This window comes from Puntigrus tetrazona, chromosome 16 (assembly GCF_018831695.1).
Source record: "Puntigrus tetrazona isolate hp1 chromosome 16, ASM1883169v1, whole genome shotgun sequence".
Classification (NCBI taxonomy): domain Eukaryota; kingdom Metazoa; phylum Chordata; class Actinopteri; order Cypriniformes; family Cyprinidae; genus Puntigrus; species Puntigrus tetrazona.
In genome coordinates this window covers 1,474,518-1,490,719 of record NC_056714.1, presented here as the reverse complement: position 1 = coordinate 1,490,719, position 16,202 = coordinate 1,474,518, and the positions used below count along the sequence as shown (strand labels likewise).

At 38.3% G+C, this 16,202-nt stretch overlaps 1 protein-coding gene across 1 annotated transcript in view; it reads right to left on the bottom strand.

Moving 5' to 3' along the window:
* Positions 1-368: 368 nt before the first annotated feature.
* LOC122359848 (zinc finger protein 236-like) overlaps positions 369-16,202 on the bottom strand; it is a 33,648-nt gene continuing 17,814 nt past the window's right edge. The window contains exons 11-31 of the mRNA XM_043260037.1: positions 15,718-15,921; positions 15,016-15,148; positions 14,498-14,758; positions 13,787-13,950; positions 12,615-12,707; positions 11,628-11,767; positions 11,175-11,275; positions 10,436-10,587; positions 10,039-10,221; positions 9,472-9,763; positions 9,165-9,268; positions 7,978-8,403; positions 7,451-7,596; positions 7,141-7,360; positions 6,870-7,046; positions 6,309-6,446; positions 5,345-5,502; positions 3,248-3,433; positions 2,646-2,775; positions 2,129-2,326; positions 369-1,285 (exon numbers count right to left, since the gene is read on the bottom strand). Of these exons, the coding sequence (XP_043115972.1) occupies positions 1,119-1,285; positions 2,129-2,326; positions 2,646-2,775; positions 3,248-3,433; positions 5,345-5,502; positions 6,309-6,446; positions 6,870-7,046; positions 7,141-7,360; positions 7,451-7,596; positions 7,978-8,403; positions 9,165-9,268; positions 9,472-9,763; positions 10,039-10,221; positions 10,436-10,587; positions 11,175-11,275; positions 11,628-11,767; positions 12,615-12,707; positions 13,787-13,950; positions 14,498-14,758; positions 15,016-15,148; positions 15,718-15,921 (3,773 nt within the window). The 3' untranslated portion in view covers positions 369-1,118. The remainder of the gene's footprint in view (positions 1,286-2,128; positions 2,327-2,645; positions 2,776-3,247; positions 3,434-5,344; positions 5,503-6,308; positions 6,447-6,869; positions 7,047-7,140; positions 7,361-7,450; positions 7,597-7,977; positions 8,404-9,164; positions 9,269-9,471; positions 9,764-10,038; positions 10,222-10,435; positions 10,588-11,174; positions 11,276-11,627; positions 11,768-12,614; positions 12,708-13,786; positions 13,951-14,497; positions 14,759-15,015; positions 15,149-15,717; positions 15,922-16,202) is intronic.

The window sequence follows — 16,202 nt, the reverse complement described above, 5'->3', positions numbered from 1 at the left end:
TTTGTGGTTCCTTTTATGCCTGTTTGTCGATTCAGCTGCTTACAATCAATTTGGCAAACGTTACAAAAATGAGATGCAAATACGAATCCACTCGTGGCATTGAAGATATTTTTTAGCTCAGTATAAATTGATTTTGGACTACCGTCACTCAATAACTGTTTGATTAATGATGCAGTGATACATTTTTTTTTTTTTACATCATTCACTCATTTTGAATCAATTTAGGTTCATGCAAGACTAATTAGAGAAAAATAAATATAGAAAAGAAGTTAAACAATATATAATAAAAATAGATGTCTCTGTGTCAGGAGCTTTCGATCAGGAATGATAGCTATAATCAATCCAAAATACATACAGTAGCAATATAGTGGTTTCTCTCACACTTCTTTATAGAAAATATAAGTACATCAACAAATACCAAAATATGCATCGTTTCATATTTCATTTAAATTCTAACTACATTGTCCCCCTTCAATCCACAAATAAACCCATATCCAAAACTTATATTTTTATTTAAACACATTAAAATCCCAGAATCAAAACGAATATAAAAGTGAATGAAAGTAAGAAAAGATAAACACTGAAAGAAACTACATTTATTCTTAAATATTTTTTGCATATTACAAAAATGTTCGCCAAAAATCGGATCATTACTATAAAACTGATTTTTGTGATGTATCAAGAATGAAATCAAATACAGTTCTACAGCTTTAGTATATTACATGTAATTATGCAGTCTCCTGACATGCCGACAAAGTCAGACAGTGTTGTCTGTGCTAAACGGGTCTTTTACTTTTACCACAGTTAACAACTACAAGAACGTCCATTCCGATAAACGGTTACAATCTCTACTTTAGTAGTGACAAATATGGCTCCAAATAAAAAAATAGTAAAAAAAAAACACTTAAAAAAATGTAACTTTTAAAGTTCTGCCTTGACTGAATTTGTGACGAGTAGTATACAAAATCATGTACATTCACATAAATAAATGTGTGATTTGTGCAAATGTAAGTCACACTTTTTTGGAAAGAATAAAAAGATAGTAATTGGCATTGCGAATATAAAGTGAAACAACAACGGAAGTCAAATGGAGCTGAATGTGTGCCGCGGTCAGGTATTTACGGGAAGACCGTGGGGATGGGGCACTGCCAGTCTTCTGAAGACTCCTGCACCACCTCCTCCAGATCCAGCCCCGACTGAGTCTCTTTGGCCTCGTCCGACGGTGCTTGCTGGGAATCCGACTCAGAATCGTGTTCCAGCACCACTTCTACTTCCTGTGGTTTCGCTGTAAACAAATTGAGAGAAGGTTAACAGAAAGAGTACATTTTTGCTGATATTATTCATGGAGAAAATGTTGGCATTCAAAAAAGTTAAAAGCAGCCAGTTCGTCTTCGTACCATTCTATTTTAAATTAAAAAAAAAAATATCACAGGTTCCAGAGAAATATTAAGCAGCAACATTTGCGTTTTCAACATTGATAATGAATATGCATATTAGAATGATTTCTGAGGGATCATGTGTCACTGAGGACTCAATTAATGACTATCTTTGGATGTTATTCTAGGGTTCCGAAGATCCCCAAAAAGAAGATTTTTTTTGCCTTGATTATAATAATTGAATGCCTTGCTCCAAGTACTCCAAACCTTATCAATTTGTATAATATGGCTCTGATAAAGGTCCTAAGGGCTGTCAAGCATACACCTTTCTATCAGTAATGCTTAGAAATCTTTATTTCTCTGTGTCATAATGAGACTTTGATGGATTGTTTTTTTTTAAAATCAGTTTTCAAAGCAAAATTGAAGGGGAAAAAAAATGCCTGTCGGGGGAAAATTGGCAAAAGAGAGCATCTACACTTAACTCCATAACTTTTTCCTCATTTACATAAGTATAATTTGACATTATTTGCCATTTTGACAGAAAAATAAGCTTTCGGGTCAAATGAGTAACTTTACTTCAGAAATGTTATAAGGGTTTCTCGTTAACCGAAGCAATCGATTAGTTAACTCTAATTAGGTTTCACCATTTTGAGTTGTAGTGTACACACGACTTGGCCAAAATAGTTTCTCGTGATCTTAAAAGCCCTCTGAAGCTAATGAGGAAGTGACGGAAGTAAACGCTCCACACATACCAATCAGCTTGCTGGAGGACGGCAGATAACCGTGAGATCTCTTCATATGCAGCTTCATGTTGCTCTTTTGAGTGAAGCTAATAGTGCACACTTCACACCTGTAGGGCTTCTCGCCTGTGTGTTTGACCCTGTGCACCTGCAGAGCACTTTTCTGATTGAATGCTTTTTCACACAGCGGACACTTGAAGGGCCGCTCACCTGAAACCAAATAAACGCACACCTTTTCAAAGGAAATACAAAATCTGCATTACATCATGCAATGACATCTCAAGAAGGGCTATTCAAAAATGAATAAAAGTTTAGTGCATTGAATCTCAGCTGCAGGCCTTGTGTATATCTCCCTTATCCGATCAGCTCATGGATCTCTCTCCAAAAGAGCTGATTAATAAGGGAGACATACAAAGAGTTAAGACGGGTGAGTTTTAGTGTCATCGATTGCTATGCTTTACAGAAATGTTTCTATGTGGGACAAAGACAGTGCAGTATTTAACAAAGCCAGAGCGAAGGTTCGCTTTACCTGTATGTGTGCGATTGTGTCTTTCTAATTGGCTGGGTTTGGCAAAGGCTTTGTCACAAGTAGGGCATTTGAACACTTTGGGTTTCTGAGAGTTCACTTTGGGTCCCTTCTTATGGACATACTCGTGCTCCTGAAAGAGAGATTTGTAAATGCAAATTAAACAGTTTTTCTAGAGGATCAATATAACGTATGCATCACATCTATGGGACGATTAATATCTAGGTATAGCTTCTTTGTCTTGCAGTCGATTAACAGAGAATTGTTTTGTCTCAGTGTGTTAAACACTGCGTTCTCGTATGAGGGCATGCCAAGCTATACATGCCACAGTTTTGGATGTCTTGTAAAGAGCACATTCAGGGCTTTTCAGAGATACCAAATGTTTTGCCATGATCCTTGGTCTTTTTGATAGATAGATAGATAGATAGATAAGCTTAATAAAATAAGAATGAGATTTTAATACCTGGTCTGTAGGAGGTACTTTATTTCTATAGTGGCTCAACTAAAAGAATGACTGGCCCTAAACCCCTCAACAACCATGGTTTGCCAGCCGCAGCACAGAGTACAGCTGCTCAGCACCATAAAGATGTGTACGAGGGTGATACCTTGAGATGTGTGGCTCTTTTGAAGGCTTTATTGCAGACTCGGCATACATGGCAGCGGTCCTTTCCGTGAGCTTGCCTGCAGTGCCTTCTGAGAGCATTTGCTGTCAGCATCACCTGACTGCAGTAGTAACACTGGTGCTTTTGCTGCGTCTCTGCTTCCTTCTCCTCCGTCTGGTTATCAATCATCTGTGTACATAAACGACACACGTGTGAGCTAAATAAAAAGTAATAAAAGAACAGCTGAGAAAGGTAGACTTCAGCTTTATAAAGATATTATGTTAAAGATATTTTGCTGATGACACCATTTCGTATTTTAGGTTTATTTATATAGCGCTTTTCGCTGTACACATAGGTTTAAATCAGCTCTAGAAACTGGATTATTACATTGTGATATGCATCAGTGTGATTACTGATACAAAATTAGTTTTTCGGGTTGGAGAGACATTTTGAGCACATAATGACAAATGTTGACAATTCACAGCAACCCAAGGATTTTTCGTCAGCTGAAATATTTTACTTTACGGTTTTAAGATAACATTTAAATAATTTAACAACAAAATCGCACGTTCATAGTTCTCTGATGTTGGTTGACACTCACATGACACTAATCCAGGTAAAAAATTATAGGATAAAAAAATATGGACAGATTTATTAAACAAGTCACCTTCATGTAATATTCTCCTCCAAAGCATCGTGCAGTTAAAAAATGAAAACTCTTATGAATTGAGCAAAATGATGCGAATGTATTTTAAACTAGACTATTTAACCTTATATTCTACGAAATTATACACTTATTAATAAATACACTTATTTTACTTATTTTACTTTACTTATGCTTTCAACCTCTAATGCAGAAATATTAATTCATGCGTTTATGACCTCAAGGTTAGATTATTGCAATGCTTTATTGGGTGGTTGTTCTGCACGCTTAATAAACAAACTTCAGCTAGTCCAAAACGCAGCAGCCAGAGTCCTTACTAGAACTAGGAAGTATGATCATATTAGCCCGGTTCTGTCAACACTGCACTGGCTCCCTATCAAACATCGAATAGATTTTAAAATCTTATTAATTACCTATAAAGCCCTGAATGGTTTAGCTCCTCAATAATTGAGCGAGCTCTTATCACATTATAGTCCTGCACGTCCGCATGTTCTCAAAACTCTGGCCATTTGATAATACCTAGAATATCAAAATCAACTGCGAGCGGCAGATCATTTTCCTATCTAGCACCTAAACTCTGGAACAATCTCCCTAACTCTGTTCGGGAAGCAGACACACTCTGCCAGTTTAAATCTAGATTAAAGACACATCTTTTAACTTAGCCTACACATAACACACCAACACACCTTTTTTATTATTCAAATCCGTTAAAGGATTTTTAGGCTGCATTACTTAGATTTGCTGGAACCGGGAACACTACTCCTACAATACGATGTACTTGTGACATCGTAAAAGAATGGCATCTACGCTAATATTAGTCCTGTTTCTTTCTCAATCTGTTTTCACAGTTTGTATCCAGACTAGATGGTGGATCAGCACCTAGAGATTATGTTCATCAGAGACCAGAACACCTAGATGCGCCCGTCGACAGATCACCAGATCCTGATGCACACACACACACACACACACACACACACACACACACGCACACACTAAGTCATTTACACTACCTGACACAGCAGCGTTTAAAATTGAACTGGAAGTTAAGTGCTGGGCGTCCGGTCAGAGGAGAACTGACCCCAACTGAGTCTGGTTTCTCCCAAGGTTTTTTTTTCTCCATTCTGTATGGATGGGGTTTTGTTTCCTTGCCGCTGTCGCCTCTGGCTTGCTTGGTTGGGGACACTTAACTTCTAGTGACTATCGTTGAATTGACTACAGAGACCGTCTCTGCATTTAATAAGAAATTTGTCACTTTCGTCATTATACATCCCTGTCATTATACATCCCTGTCATTATACTGTACAGTGCTTTGATGCAACCTGTGTTGTTAAAAGCGCTATATAAATAAAAATGATTGATTGATTGAAATTTACTTAATACACAGTTCCGGGACAAAATGTTAAAGCTACATGCATTTATCAGTGTTGTGCATTTACCTGTGTGTTCAGGTTGAGAGAGACCGTATCCAGTATCTGTGTGTCTGCTAGAGTCAGAGTCACGCTGCCATCGCTGGCCATTCCCGCAGATGACATCACCAGGCTCTGAGCTGACATGCCTGTCTGGGACAGGGAGGTGCTGGGTGCCAGCGCACTGACTGATGGGCGAAATGAATCAGAGACGCAACTGAACAACTGGATCAAGAAACTATGGATATACAGTATGTCGAGTCACTTTTCTTTATATAGTGCTTTATACAATACTGATTGTGTCGAAGCGGCATTACAGTGTCAATGAGAAAATCATTTGTCAATAATACAAGACGTCATTTTTCAGTCATAGCGAAATCTATATATTTCTGTAATGGAAAATATAAGCAGCCTGATTTGTTAAACAAAAATGTATATGATGAGGGGGGCCTTTTCTTAAATTCTCTCCAGCATATAACAAAATACCATCAGTAATATTTATCAGGTTAATACTTGCCCACAGTTTGTACCGTATTTTGTTTTGAAATATTAAATAATTCAATACCGTTTAATCATGTTAATTGAGGTGCATTATAACACCGATTCTAAAAGGATGTTGCACTGATCAAAAGGAGATCTCCAGATAATGATATTTTTATGACACGATTAACATAATATGTTTAAATATGGTGTAATTATAAATAAGGGGGTCATCTCTAAGACATCCACCTTAATAAATAATAGTGACTGTTTGAATCTAACCACGTCGTGTCAACAAATGGAAAAGCCTGTCAGCTATTTATCATAGTTTCAAGTTTACACAGGCGCTGCGAGGATTTTCTGTGCCATCTAGTGGATTAGAGAAGAATAAAATAAAATACAGGGTGTATTTTTACCCTATGAACCTTTAGGCCTACTGTATCATAAACAGAAAACATGCACATTGCTCTACATGTCAGGTACTCAAAAGATTTTTTTATTATTCAGATCTCACCAGTCATGGCAGAGGGGGAGCTCTGAGCAAGGAGCTGCTCGTTGCTTAATGTCAGGCTGCTGCTGCCTGAAGCGAGTCTGATCCCAGGGTTCATGTTTGAAGCAGAGGCTGAACAGTGCTGGGGTAACAGGTCCTGACCTTTAAACAGAGACAAAGAACAGATATATATGGATCGCGTTGACATGGCGGTTACAAAACACCCCCCCAAAAAAATATATGTATAATATTCAGTCAAAAAACACAACTGTTTACGTATAAAACGTATTCTCCCTTGAACACTTGAATGGTATTAGAATGATTTCTGAAAATGTTGCTTTTCCTGACAAGAATAAATTACATTATATATTTTTTTATTATTATTTTTGTAACAATATTTCAGTTTTTACTGCATTTTTGATTCAAAATACGAAACAAAACACACACACTGTGTTGCCGTTGCCATCTTTAGAGCATATTTGCAATTTCAAAAAGGTGCGTAATGCAGTGTAACCTCTAGCATGCGTTTACTGGGGTGTTTAACGTGAACAGAACGTGCAGCAGTTTGTGTGTGTGTGTGTGTACCTGCTATAGTGAGTGTGATCTCTGGCGTACTGGTGGCAGGTGTAGATGCAGCAGCACCGGTCTGTGCTAAAGCTTGTGTCAGACTGGAGTTATTGATAGTCAGTGTGATTTCTGGAGCGCTGCTGCCGCCGCTTACAAGACCCGCTGCACTGGACACTTGCGACAGCTCCTGAGAACCTGACAGGACAGAAGATTATTATTATTTTTTTTTTTTTGAGAGTTAAACTTAAAGTGGGCAACTAGGCAAAAAAAAAAAGACAAAGAGACACACTGGAGTTATCCTGCTCGTTTGTCAGGTTGCTGATGGTGACGCTGGCTGAGGCAGGTGGGGCTTGCAGTGAGAGTCCGCTCAGAGGGTGAATGACTACGTTAGCAGGAACCGAAGCATCTCCAGCCGCCATGAGGTGAGCTGTCGTGTGCGGCGTGAGTCCTGAGTCTGTCGTCAGAGAGTGAGACAGCAAACTGCCGTGCTGCAGAATACTGGGGTCGATCTAAACAGGCAGACGCACACGAACACGAACACGCTGCGTCATCACGCTTGCTCAGTACGACTAATCTAAGCACCTTTAGCTGAGTTTTACCTGCAAAGTGATGTTGTTGATGTTGCTGGGGTCAATCCCAGAGATCTGTACATTTGGACACACCAGGTTTGTAGGTGTGAGCTGCAAGTGAATGCCTTCAAGTGTAGCGAGACCCTCTGTCAAAGACACAGTCAGATCCCCACCCGCTGGAGAGAGAGAGAGAGAAAAAAAAAAACGTAGTTCACCAAAACCCACAAGACTTTCATTCATCTTTGAAACACAAATAAAAATAGAATGTGATTACAGCTATACGTTCACCTCAAAGATTAGATTCATCTGAGCTATAGCCGCACCCCACACATGTATAATTTAATATAATATAATATAATTCCACAACGAACTGCAAATCTAGGTTTGATGAAGATGTTGATTCAGTGATATGTCAGGGTACGAAGATTTACAAATGCAAATCAGTTTACAAGCATACGCTTTTCAGACCAATGTCCAACATGAGCAACATTTACAATGTTGTGATGAAAATAAAAATTATATGCATGTGACTTGACTTGTCGTGTGACTGTCATTACCTGACACAGTAGCAGGCAGTATAGCTTGCCCTACCAGCCCTTGTTGCAGCAAACTGGGGTCATACTGGCCCGCGAGTACCGAGTTTCCAGGGATGTAGATGTTAGGATCTGTTGCGGTGGTCTGTAGTAATCCCACAGGAGGCTGAGTGTCCACTGCTGGGGAGGGATGCTGAGTCTGAGGAATACTTTGTACTTCCTGTCTTCCTGAACTTTGAGGCTCAGTGCCGGAGCTCCGCTTGGCCTTCCGGTCAGAGGGCCTGATGTGACCCTGGATGTGGGTCTTGCGGTGACCAGATGTCCGGAAGCGCAGATCACAGTGGGGGCACTTGAAGGGTTTGGAGCCAGTGTGTAAACGCATGTGGACCTTGAGGCTGCCCTTTGTGGAGAAGGATGTGTTGCACATGTGACAGCTGAACAGCTTCTGCCCTGCAAAGGAACATGAAAATGAAACTTTAATACAATAAAGATGTGTTTTAGAAAGGCTGTACAAAATCTGGTTACAGATCAGAAATCATGGTTTCCATGCAATTCTACACACTAAACAGTAAACCGTCAGATAAAATAACAACGCTACTTTATTGTAGTTTATCAACATATGAAAAAAAATTTAATTAAGGAAATCTAAGACTAAGTTAAGTCAAAACTGAAGACCATTTTTTTTGTTTCTCCATTAAAACATTTTTTATTATGTTTTTGGTTACTGGTTGCTATTCTGTTAAATTATTAGAAAAAAGTGCACAACTTGGGTGTGCATTATTTTCTTTAATTTCTTTCATTAATTTCTTTAATTCAATGGCCTGTCAGTAATATTAATTAAAAATATATTTCTGACTTGTTATTTAGACTCAGTTTGCAAAGTCCTTTCAAGTATTCATTAAAAACAAATATTTTGTGTGTCAATAATTGACAATAATTAATAATACAAATATAATAAATAAGTTTATAATAAAATTGCCCTACAACAAAATGTTTTATTTATTTATTTGTTTTTTCAGTGTTGTTATCCACCAGGTAAATTCACTAAGTAATCAAATTTTTTTTAAACATATGTCTGTAAAACAACCACTATGAGATCAGTAAATGTAACGCTAAAGTTTAAAACATGGGGTTTGTGATTTGTAATGACTCACAAAATATATACACAAACACATGATTTACACAGAACTTTATTTCTATATACAACTCACCTGAGTGTGTCTTGATATGACAGTCCAATGTGGATTTCACCGTGAAACACTTTCCGCACTCGTCACACTTGTACGGTTTCTCACCTGTATGAATGCGGATGTGTCTGGGGGAAAAAAAAAAGTTGACAATCAAGATGCTATTTTTTTCCTCATAAGTCCGTTCCCTGATTATGTGAATTATAATAATGACCCGTTCTAGTCTCATATATCGCCTCATGCATCTCATTTTCATTGTCTGAAATAAATAAATCATACAGACAATTATTATTAGCTTATAGGATAACGTAACATTGTATAAGACGATTACCTCACTAGGTCACTGGGCTTCTTGAAACTCTTTGGGCAGTACTGGCAGCGGTTTGCAAACTTCGGCTCTATATTGAGCTCAACACATTTGTCTTTAACTTCACTGATTCGATCTCGTTCAGCAGCTGTCTGGGCAAGAACCTTCTCTGACAGAGACGCCTCATCCCCAGGGTCTCTCTTTGCCAGCTCTGCTGTCTGCTCTTCAGTTAACGTGATGATACCGTTGCGGTTTCTTTTCATCCCCGAGCGATCCGACCCATCATCCTCTTCACCAGCTTCATCCGTTTCCAGAACTATGGACATCAATTCTTTGTTAACATTAGTATTGGTTTCACAATATGAACCTTGCAGCGTAAAGTTCAAGGTATCACTTTTTTTTTTGATAGTCCACTTTATACATTCTACTAAGAGTAAGTAACTTTGTAGACGGTTTTAGTAGACGGTCTGCTCAGTTTATCACATTCAGTTTAAGTGAGTTGACTACCAAGTGCAGACTGACTAATGATCATTGCCTTATTATTTTAGAATGCTTAGAAGGATACAGCAGAAACTGATCCTCAGCTTGTACCTTTGGGACCTCCAGCATGCAGGAGTTTCATGTGTTTCCTCCGCAGCATGACGGTGCGGAAGCTTTCCCCGCAGATTGCGCACTTGAAGGGCTTTGTGTTCAGGTGGATGATCATGTGTCGGTTCAGACTGCCGTTAGTGGTGAAGCAGGTGTCACAAATGCTACACCTATAAGCCTTCACTCCTTAGAAAGCAGAAGAACAGCCACAGGGAAGAAATATATATGACCAGGCCATAACATGTGTTTTTAGGTAATGCTTTACAACAAGGTCCCATTGGGACTAGTTACTAGTTACTAGGGACATTAACTAGTATTAACAGATACAATTTTAGTTTTTAATAATGCATGAAATTAACATTCATGTCAATAATTGATTTTCATTGTTAGTTTATGTCACCTGTGTGTGTGTTCAGGTGTGATTTGAGCACTCCGGTGGACACAAAGCTCCTCCCACAGAGGTTACAGCGATAAGGTTTCTCTCCAGTGTGCGAGCGCACATGCTGCTTCAGGTGACTGGACTTTTTAAAGCTCTTATCACACATACTGCACCTAAGAAACAAAACAACATATCACTGCACAAGAAGTATCATGTTCTTTTTCACTACTTATTGTGCTTTTTACCTTTTTTTTTGACATCGAGTGTACACAGTGCTGTAATTTAGCATTACATATTTCTTTATAGCACAGATCAAAGATACTTCCATGCTCAACTCTACTTGGCCTGCCAACCGTTTCACTCGCTTTGCCACAAAAAAATAAAAGAACTGCAATTATTTTTTGACCCATGTTATCTTGTATTCTAATAAATACTGCAAGGCTATATCATGTCAAAATTATAAATACCAGTTAAATTGTATTTCAGTACCATAGAAAGAACTATACTAGCCTAACAAATAAAAATAGTTATTACAATAAAGGAATAGTTCACACAAAAAATAACATTCTGTGGTTCCAAATGGACAGAAATTGCATAAGAAGGACTACTGTATAATACAATTTAGAAGAACAAAACTTTGAGTTTTAAAAAAACTTTATTAACCATTTATTAATGGCAGGGCTTATTTTTTGCAAAATGTTTCAAAGACGCACTGTCATTGTATTAAAGACAAATTCATCTTAAAGGTACGTATACTTACTGATAGACTCTCTTGTTGATTTCATCCTCGTCCTGAAAGTCTTGTGTCTGTATAGACAGCTGGAGCTCTCCTTGACTTGCCTCCTGCAATAAACCACTTGCCTACACACACACACACACACACACACACACAAAACAAAGAAATAACAATTTAATTTACTTTATTTCGGTACGTATGACTGTGCTGTGTTGTGGTGGTACAACAGCAGACATGTCAAGATAATAATATATGATTATATGTATTATATTATTAACGCAGATAGTCAGTAATCAGTTGTTTGATGTGCACAGCAGAGGATAAGAGTGGAATTTTCTGCTTTCCAGTGCAGCGATTCCTAACCCTAGCACCTAACCCAAAACTGATGTCAGATAATGGAGATCTCTATATTGTGTATGGGGTTATTCACAGCTGTTTTACATACAGTAGATTTGTGTACGGGTTATGTGTTAGTACCTCGGAGTGTGTCACATGCAGTAGGTTGGGAGGATGGTAGCTGGTGGTCAAGGCTTGCGACTCCAATGTGCTTGAGTCCTGCAGCTGCTGTACAGTAGAGAAATGTGCCTGCTGAGTAAATCCCTCAGCTATAGTGAAACCTGGAAAAGAGCATACCTATTTTAAACCAGGATTCCTCAAATCTAGCCCCAGCTAAAAATCCCTCTCTATTCAGGAACAGCGATCTTAAACCCTCTACAACGCCAGTAAATTTAGTTTAGCGCAGATATATTTTCAATTGGCTTCGCTTGTCTTGAACACAAAGCGCTTGAGAGTTTCACTCTCCGTATTTCAGGTATAGTCTTTCCTGAAGCTCAAATAGTAGAGCATGGTGGTTCCCAGGGAAAGCAAGAGCTGATTAAAATGTAAAAAAAAAAAAACTGTAATCTGAATGCAGTGTAAGTCACTTTGGATAAATGTAAATGTAACAGTTTTCCTATTGATATCAGTGAATGTTTGGTGCACTATAATCTCTAAGTCACAGTCAAAAAACTCACCATCACTTAGCTGAGAGCTCTCTTTTTTTTTCCCCCTCACATGCACACAACAAACTCATGCTTGATTTTATTTGCCATGCACAACAAAGACTTATGCAAACAGAGATGTGCCTTTTAGATCAGGTGTAAATGTCAACATCGCACGTGCTTTCAGCCATTACGCCTGTGGCCTGTTACATGCCGTTAGTTGACCAAAGGTTTATAATTAATACCAGAGCATGTGAACTGGAAATCAAACAAAACATAAGGGGAATACTTTTGCTTAATTTGTCACAAAAGACTTAACGTCTTCATACATAAATGACTAAAACAAGAAGGTAGGAGGAAGAACTATCTTTGGCTCACTGAAGCTGACATTCTATAGAGATATTCACATGACACACATTCACAGTGTAAAGTTAACTGCATGCAAATTCAGTCCAAAACAAGTATATTTATAGAAAGGTGTTACCCTGTGTCATAGCTGGCTGTTCAAATGTGGACTGAGGCAGCGCTGGTGTTTCAAACTGGTCCATATGAGCATGCTGCGCACTCACAAATGATTCTGTGGATAAATAACATTTTCATAGTTCATTTAATGCTTTCTATGTAAACAATCCAATGGCATGCTGTGGTGCTCCTATTATTGGAGAGGAAGAATTGTACAAACTTGCTAAATCATCTAAACCAGCAACGTGTATGTTAGACCCTATTCCATCTAAACTATTAAAAGAGCTGCTTCCAGAAGTCACAGATCCTATTTGGACTATCATTAATTTAACACGGTCATTTGGATATGTCCCTAAAACCTTCAAATTGGCTGTAGTTAAGCCTCTTATTAAGAAAACACATCTTGTCCCCAAAGACTTAATTAATGAAAGGCTAATCTCGAATCTCCCTTTTCTGTCAAAGACGCTAGAAAAGGTAGTATACTATATTCTAGAACTATATTCCTTCCTCTTTATATTTACAATCAGGATTTAGACCGTACTATAGTACTGAGATTGCGCTCATTAGAGTTACTAATGACATGCTTCTATCATCTGATTGTTGTTGCATCTCTTTATTAGCGCTATTGGAACAGAATGCATGGTCAAAATAAAAAAACTGGATGATGAGTAACTTCTTAATGCTAGCTATAAAAATCAGTAAAAAAAACTGCGTGAAGACACCGTTCAAATCAACATTTGTCTGGTGTCTATATTTAAGCAGTACAATAAATTTATTTTGTAGACACCGTTTCATAAACCCACACCCTTCTTCCTTGTATCATTAATGCATTCACTACAAAAATGTATTTATTTATTTTCATTTTCTTGTTGCTTTTGTTAAATAAATAGCAATTTGATGCTCAGTGGATATGATATTCTTGTAGTGAGGTCTATGCAAAGCAGTAGCGGTGTTAGAACCAAAGATTATATTGTGTCTTTTTGTACCGTGAATTATTTTTTTTATCCTTTTTAGGAGGAAACATGGCCTATTTAGAGAAAGCCCCCCTGAAACAAACGGGACCTCCATATTCCAGAGTGTCCTATTTCATGTTTGTCGATAACTAATGTGTTTGTGCATTTTCAGTTAGTGTTAGGTTGTAAGAAAAAAAAAATCATTCTTATTAGAGCAAGTGAGAGTTTGTGTGCCTCTCACCTGTTTCTTGCAGGGCATCTTCCCCCAGGGCAGTCGGCAGTGTCACCTGTTGGCCGTCTCCCATCACCTCAAGCATGCTCTGGGCCCCTGTCCCAACCACAGCTGTAGGCGGCTGCATGTCATTTGAGCTCTGCTGCTGTTGCAGCTGTTGAGCCAGCTCATACCTAAAAAACACAATAAATACAAGGTACATTTAGTGTTATTACTGATAAACCAGCCTGTTCATAGGTACACTGTTCTGTGTCAGCTGCAACACGAGGACACACCTTCTACGTGTATAAATTTTTCTATGCAATCGATTTAAAGGATAACAGTGCGTCTGTGTGTCAATAAGTACTCTCGTCACTTAATACCATTATATTTCAAACACTGATGGCAGATTATTTTTTACGATGCCTTACAAGACAGTCACGAACCTCCCAGATCTCATTCAAAATATCTTAAATTGTGTTGTTTTACAGGTTTGGAACGACATGGGGCGGGTAAGTGATTAATGAAAACAAATGATCATTTCGGGTAGAGTAATCCTTTAAAGGAACAGTTTACAAATAAGCAAAAATCTCTCAATCTCTCTTTTCCTTTGCTTTCTTCTTTCTACAGAATTTTGAAGGATTTAGTTACTCACCTTACCCAAATTATCAAATGTTGTGTTCAGCAGAAATTTGGCATTTGGTGCTCGAAAGATTCATTTTCCCAGTTAGGGCGACTCACCTGTGTGTTTTCATGTGCTTTCTGCAGTTGGGGGAGGACTTGAAGGTTTTCTGGCAGTAGGGACACATGTAAGGGCGTATGTCGCTGTGCGTAGTCATGTGGCGTCGCAGGCTCCCGCTGGTGGTGAAGGTGGTGTCACATAGCAGGCACTTGAAGGCTTTGAGGCCAGAGTGTGTGCGGATATGAGCTTTCAGTACGCCGGATGAAGCAAACCCCTTACTGCACTGCAGGCACTTATACGGCCGCTCCCCTGTATGTGACCTGAAAAACACAAAACACAGAGACTCTCCCATCAACATTCAAAACACTATACCACTTCATTTTATGTTTTTATTTTAAATTCATCTTGTTGCCACCAACTACATCTACTTCATTTGTTTCTGGACCAGTACTTCTTGAGGTGCTACTTAATATACAGCATCGTCTTACGGCAAACGACACGCCATCAGTGGTTACTGAATTTACTTCTGAATCAGAGCCATTGCATTTTAACATTTTCAACAGCGCATAATTTCAACCTGATGTGCTGCTTAAGGTGGCTCGACTTCTTGTATGCTTTGCTGCAGTATCCACACTTATATGGACGTTCATTCTCCACAATGTCCAGATACTGCTGTAGGGCGGCCCGCGAGTTCTGGTTCTGCAGGAGTCCTGTGGTGATAAGGACAACGTGTGTTAGAAAAAAATAAAAATTCATCACGTTACATACAATGCAATAATGCTTCGGTCACTAATGTTTTGTAGTACTTGGAATGGGGCTGAGTGCATTCTCCTAATAATAATTAATAATTATATCCAAACAAATTACACTATTCAGCTTCTTAAATGGAATACCAGTAAATATTTAATGTGTGTCAAAGGTCTTAATCAGAATTTTTAAAATACTAATAATATTTTTCTGAGCAAATGTGTTTAATTCATTAATAAAACTACATAAAGGCACAGTGTAGAACTACAAGCTCAATAACTTTTGAACTGTAAAGGTGCACTGGAATGGGGCTTTGTTGATAATAATACTTAATTTTTAATCCAAAAAATCCTTGTGTCTTAAAACAGAATACGAAGAAATGCCACATGTCCCCTTACTCAAGAGCACTTATTACTACTGCCATTTTTCTGCTGATATTAATTTGCTTCTATAAAACTACATCATTTGTGTACGTCGCTACAAGCTCGTAACTTTTGAATGACTAAATGTAAATGTAAATAATCTTACGTACCCATGTCTGTGATGAGTATCGGCTCTTGGAGATGTATATCAGGCAAAGGCAGACTGCTCCTGGACACCCTGGTTTTGTGAGGTTTTCGAGGGTATTTGTGTTTTTTATGATGTATACTCTTAAAATGAGAGGTGACATGCGTTTTTCTGTGGCCCGATGTACGGAAGAACTTCTCGCAGTGAGGACAAGGGAATGGCCGCACACCTAAGTAGAGGCAGATAAACACGTCAAGTCATTTTTTTTCTGCAAATGAAAGACTGTGAATATTTACTCCTCCATTTATTTTCACATTTGGTCTGGCCGTAACCATGTTGTTGCATTCGTTCAATTGGAAATGTCACATTTTGGTGTATATTAGCTCATTTCACTGCTGAATATGTATTTTAATTTAATTTATAAGTCTATAGCACCCCCCTACATATTTCCTACATTTATCTGATCACATTAACAGTGCAAAGGAGAACACTGCTAATGTGATAGGATAA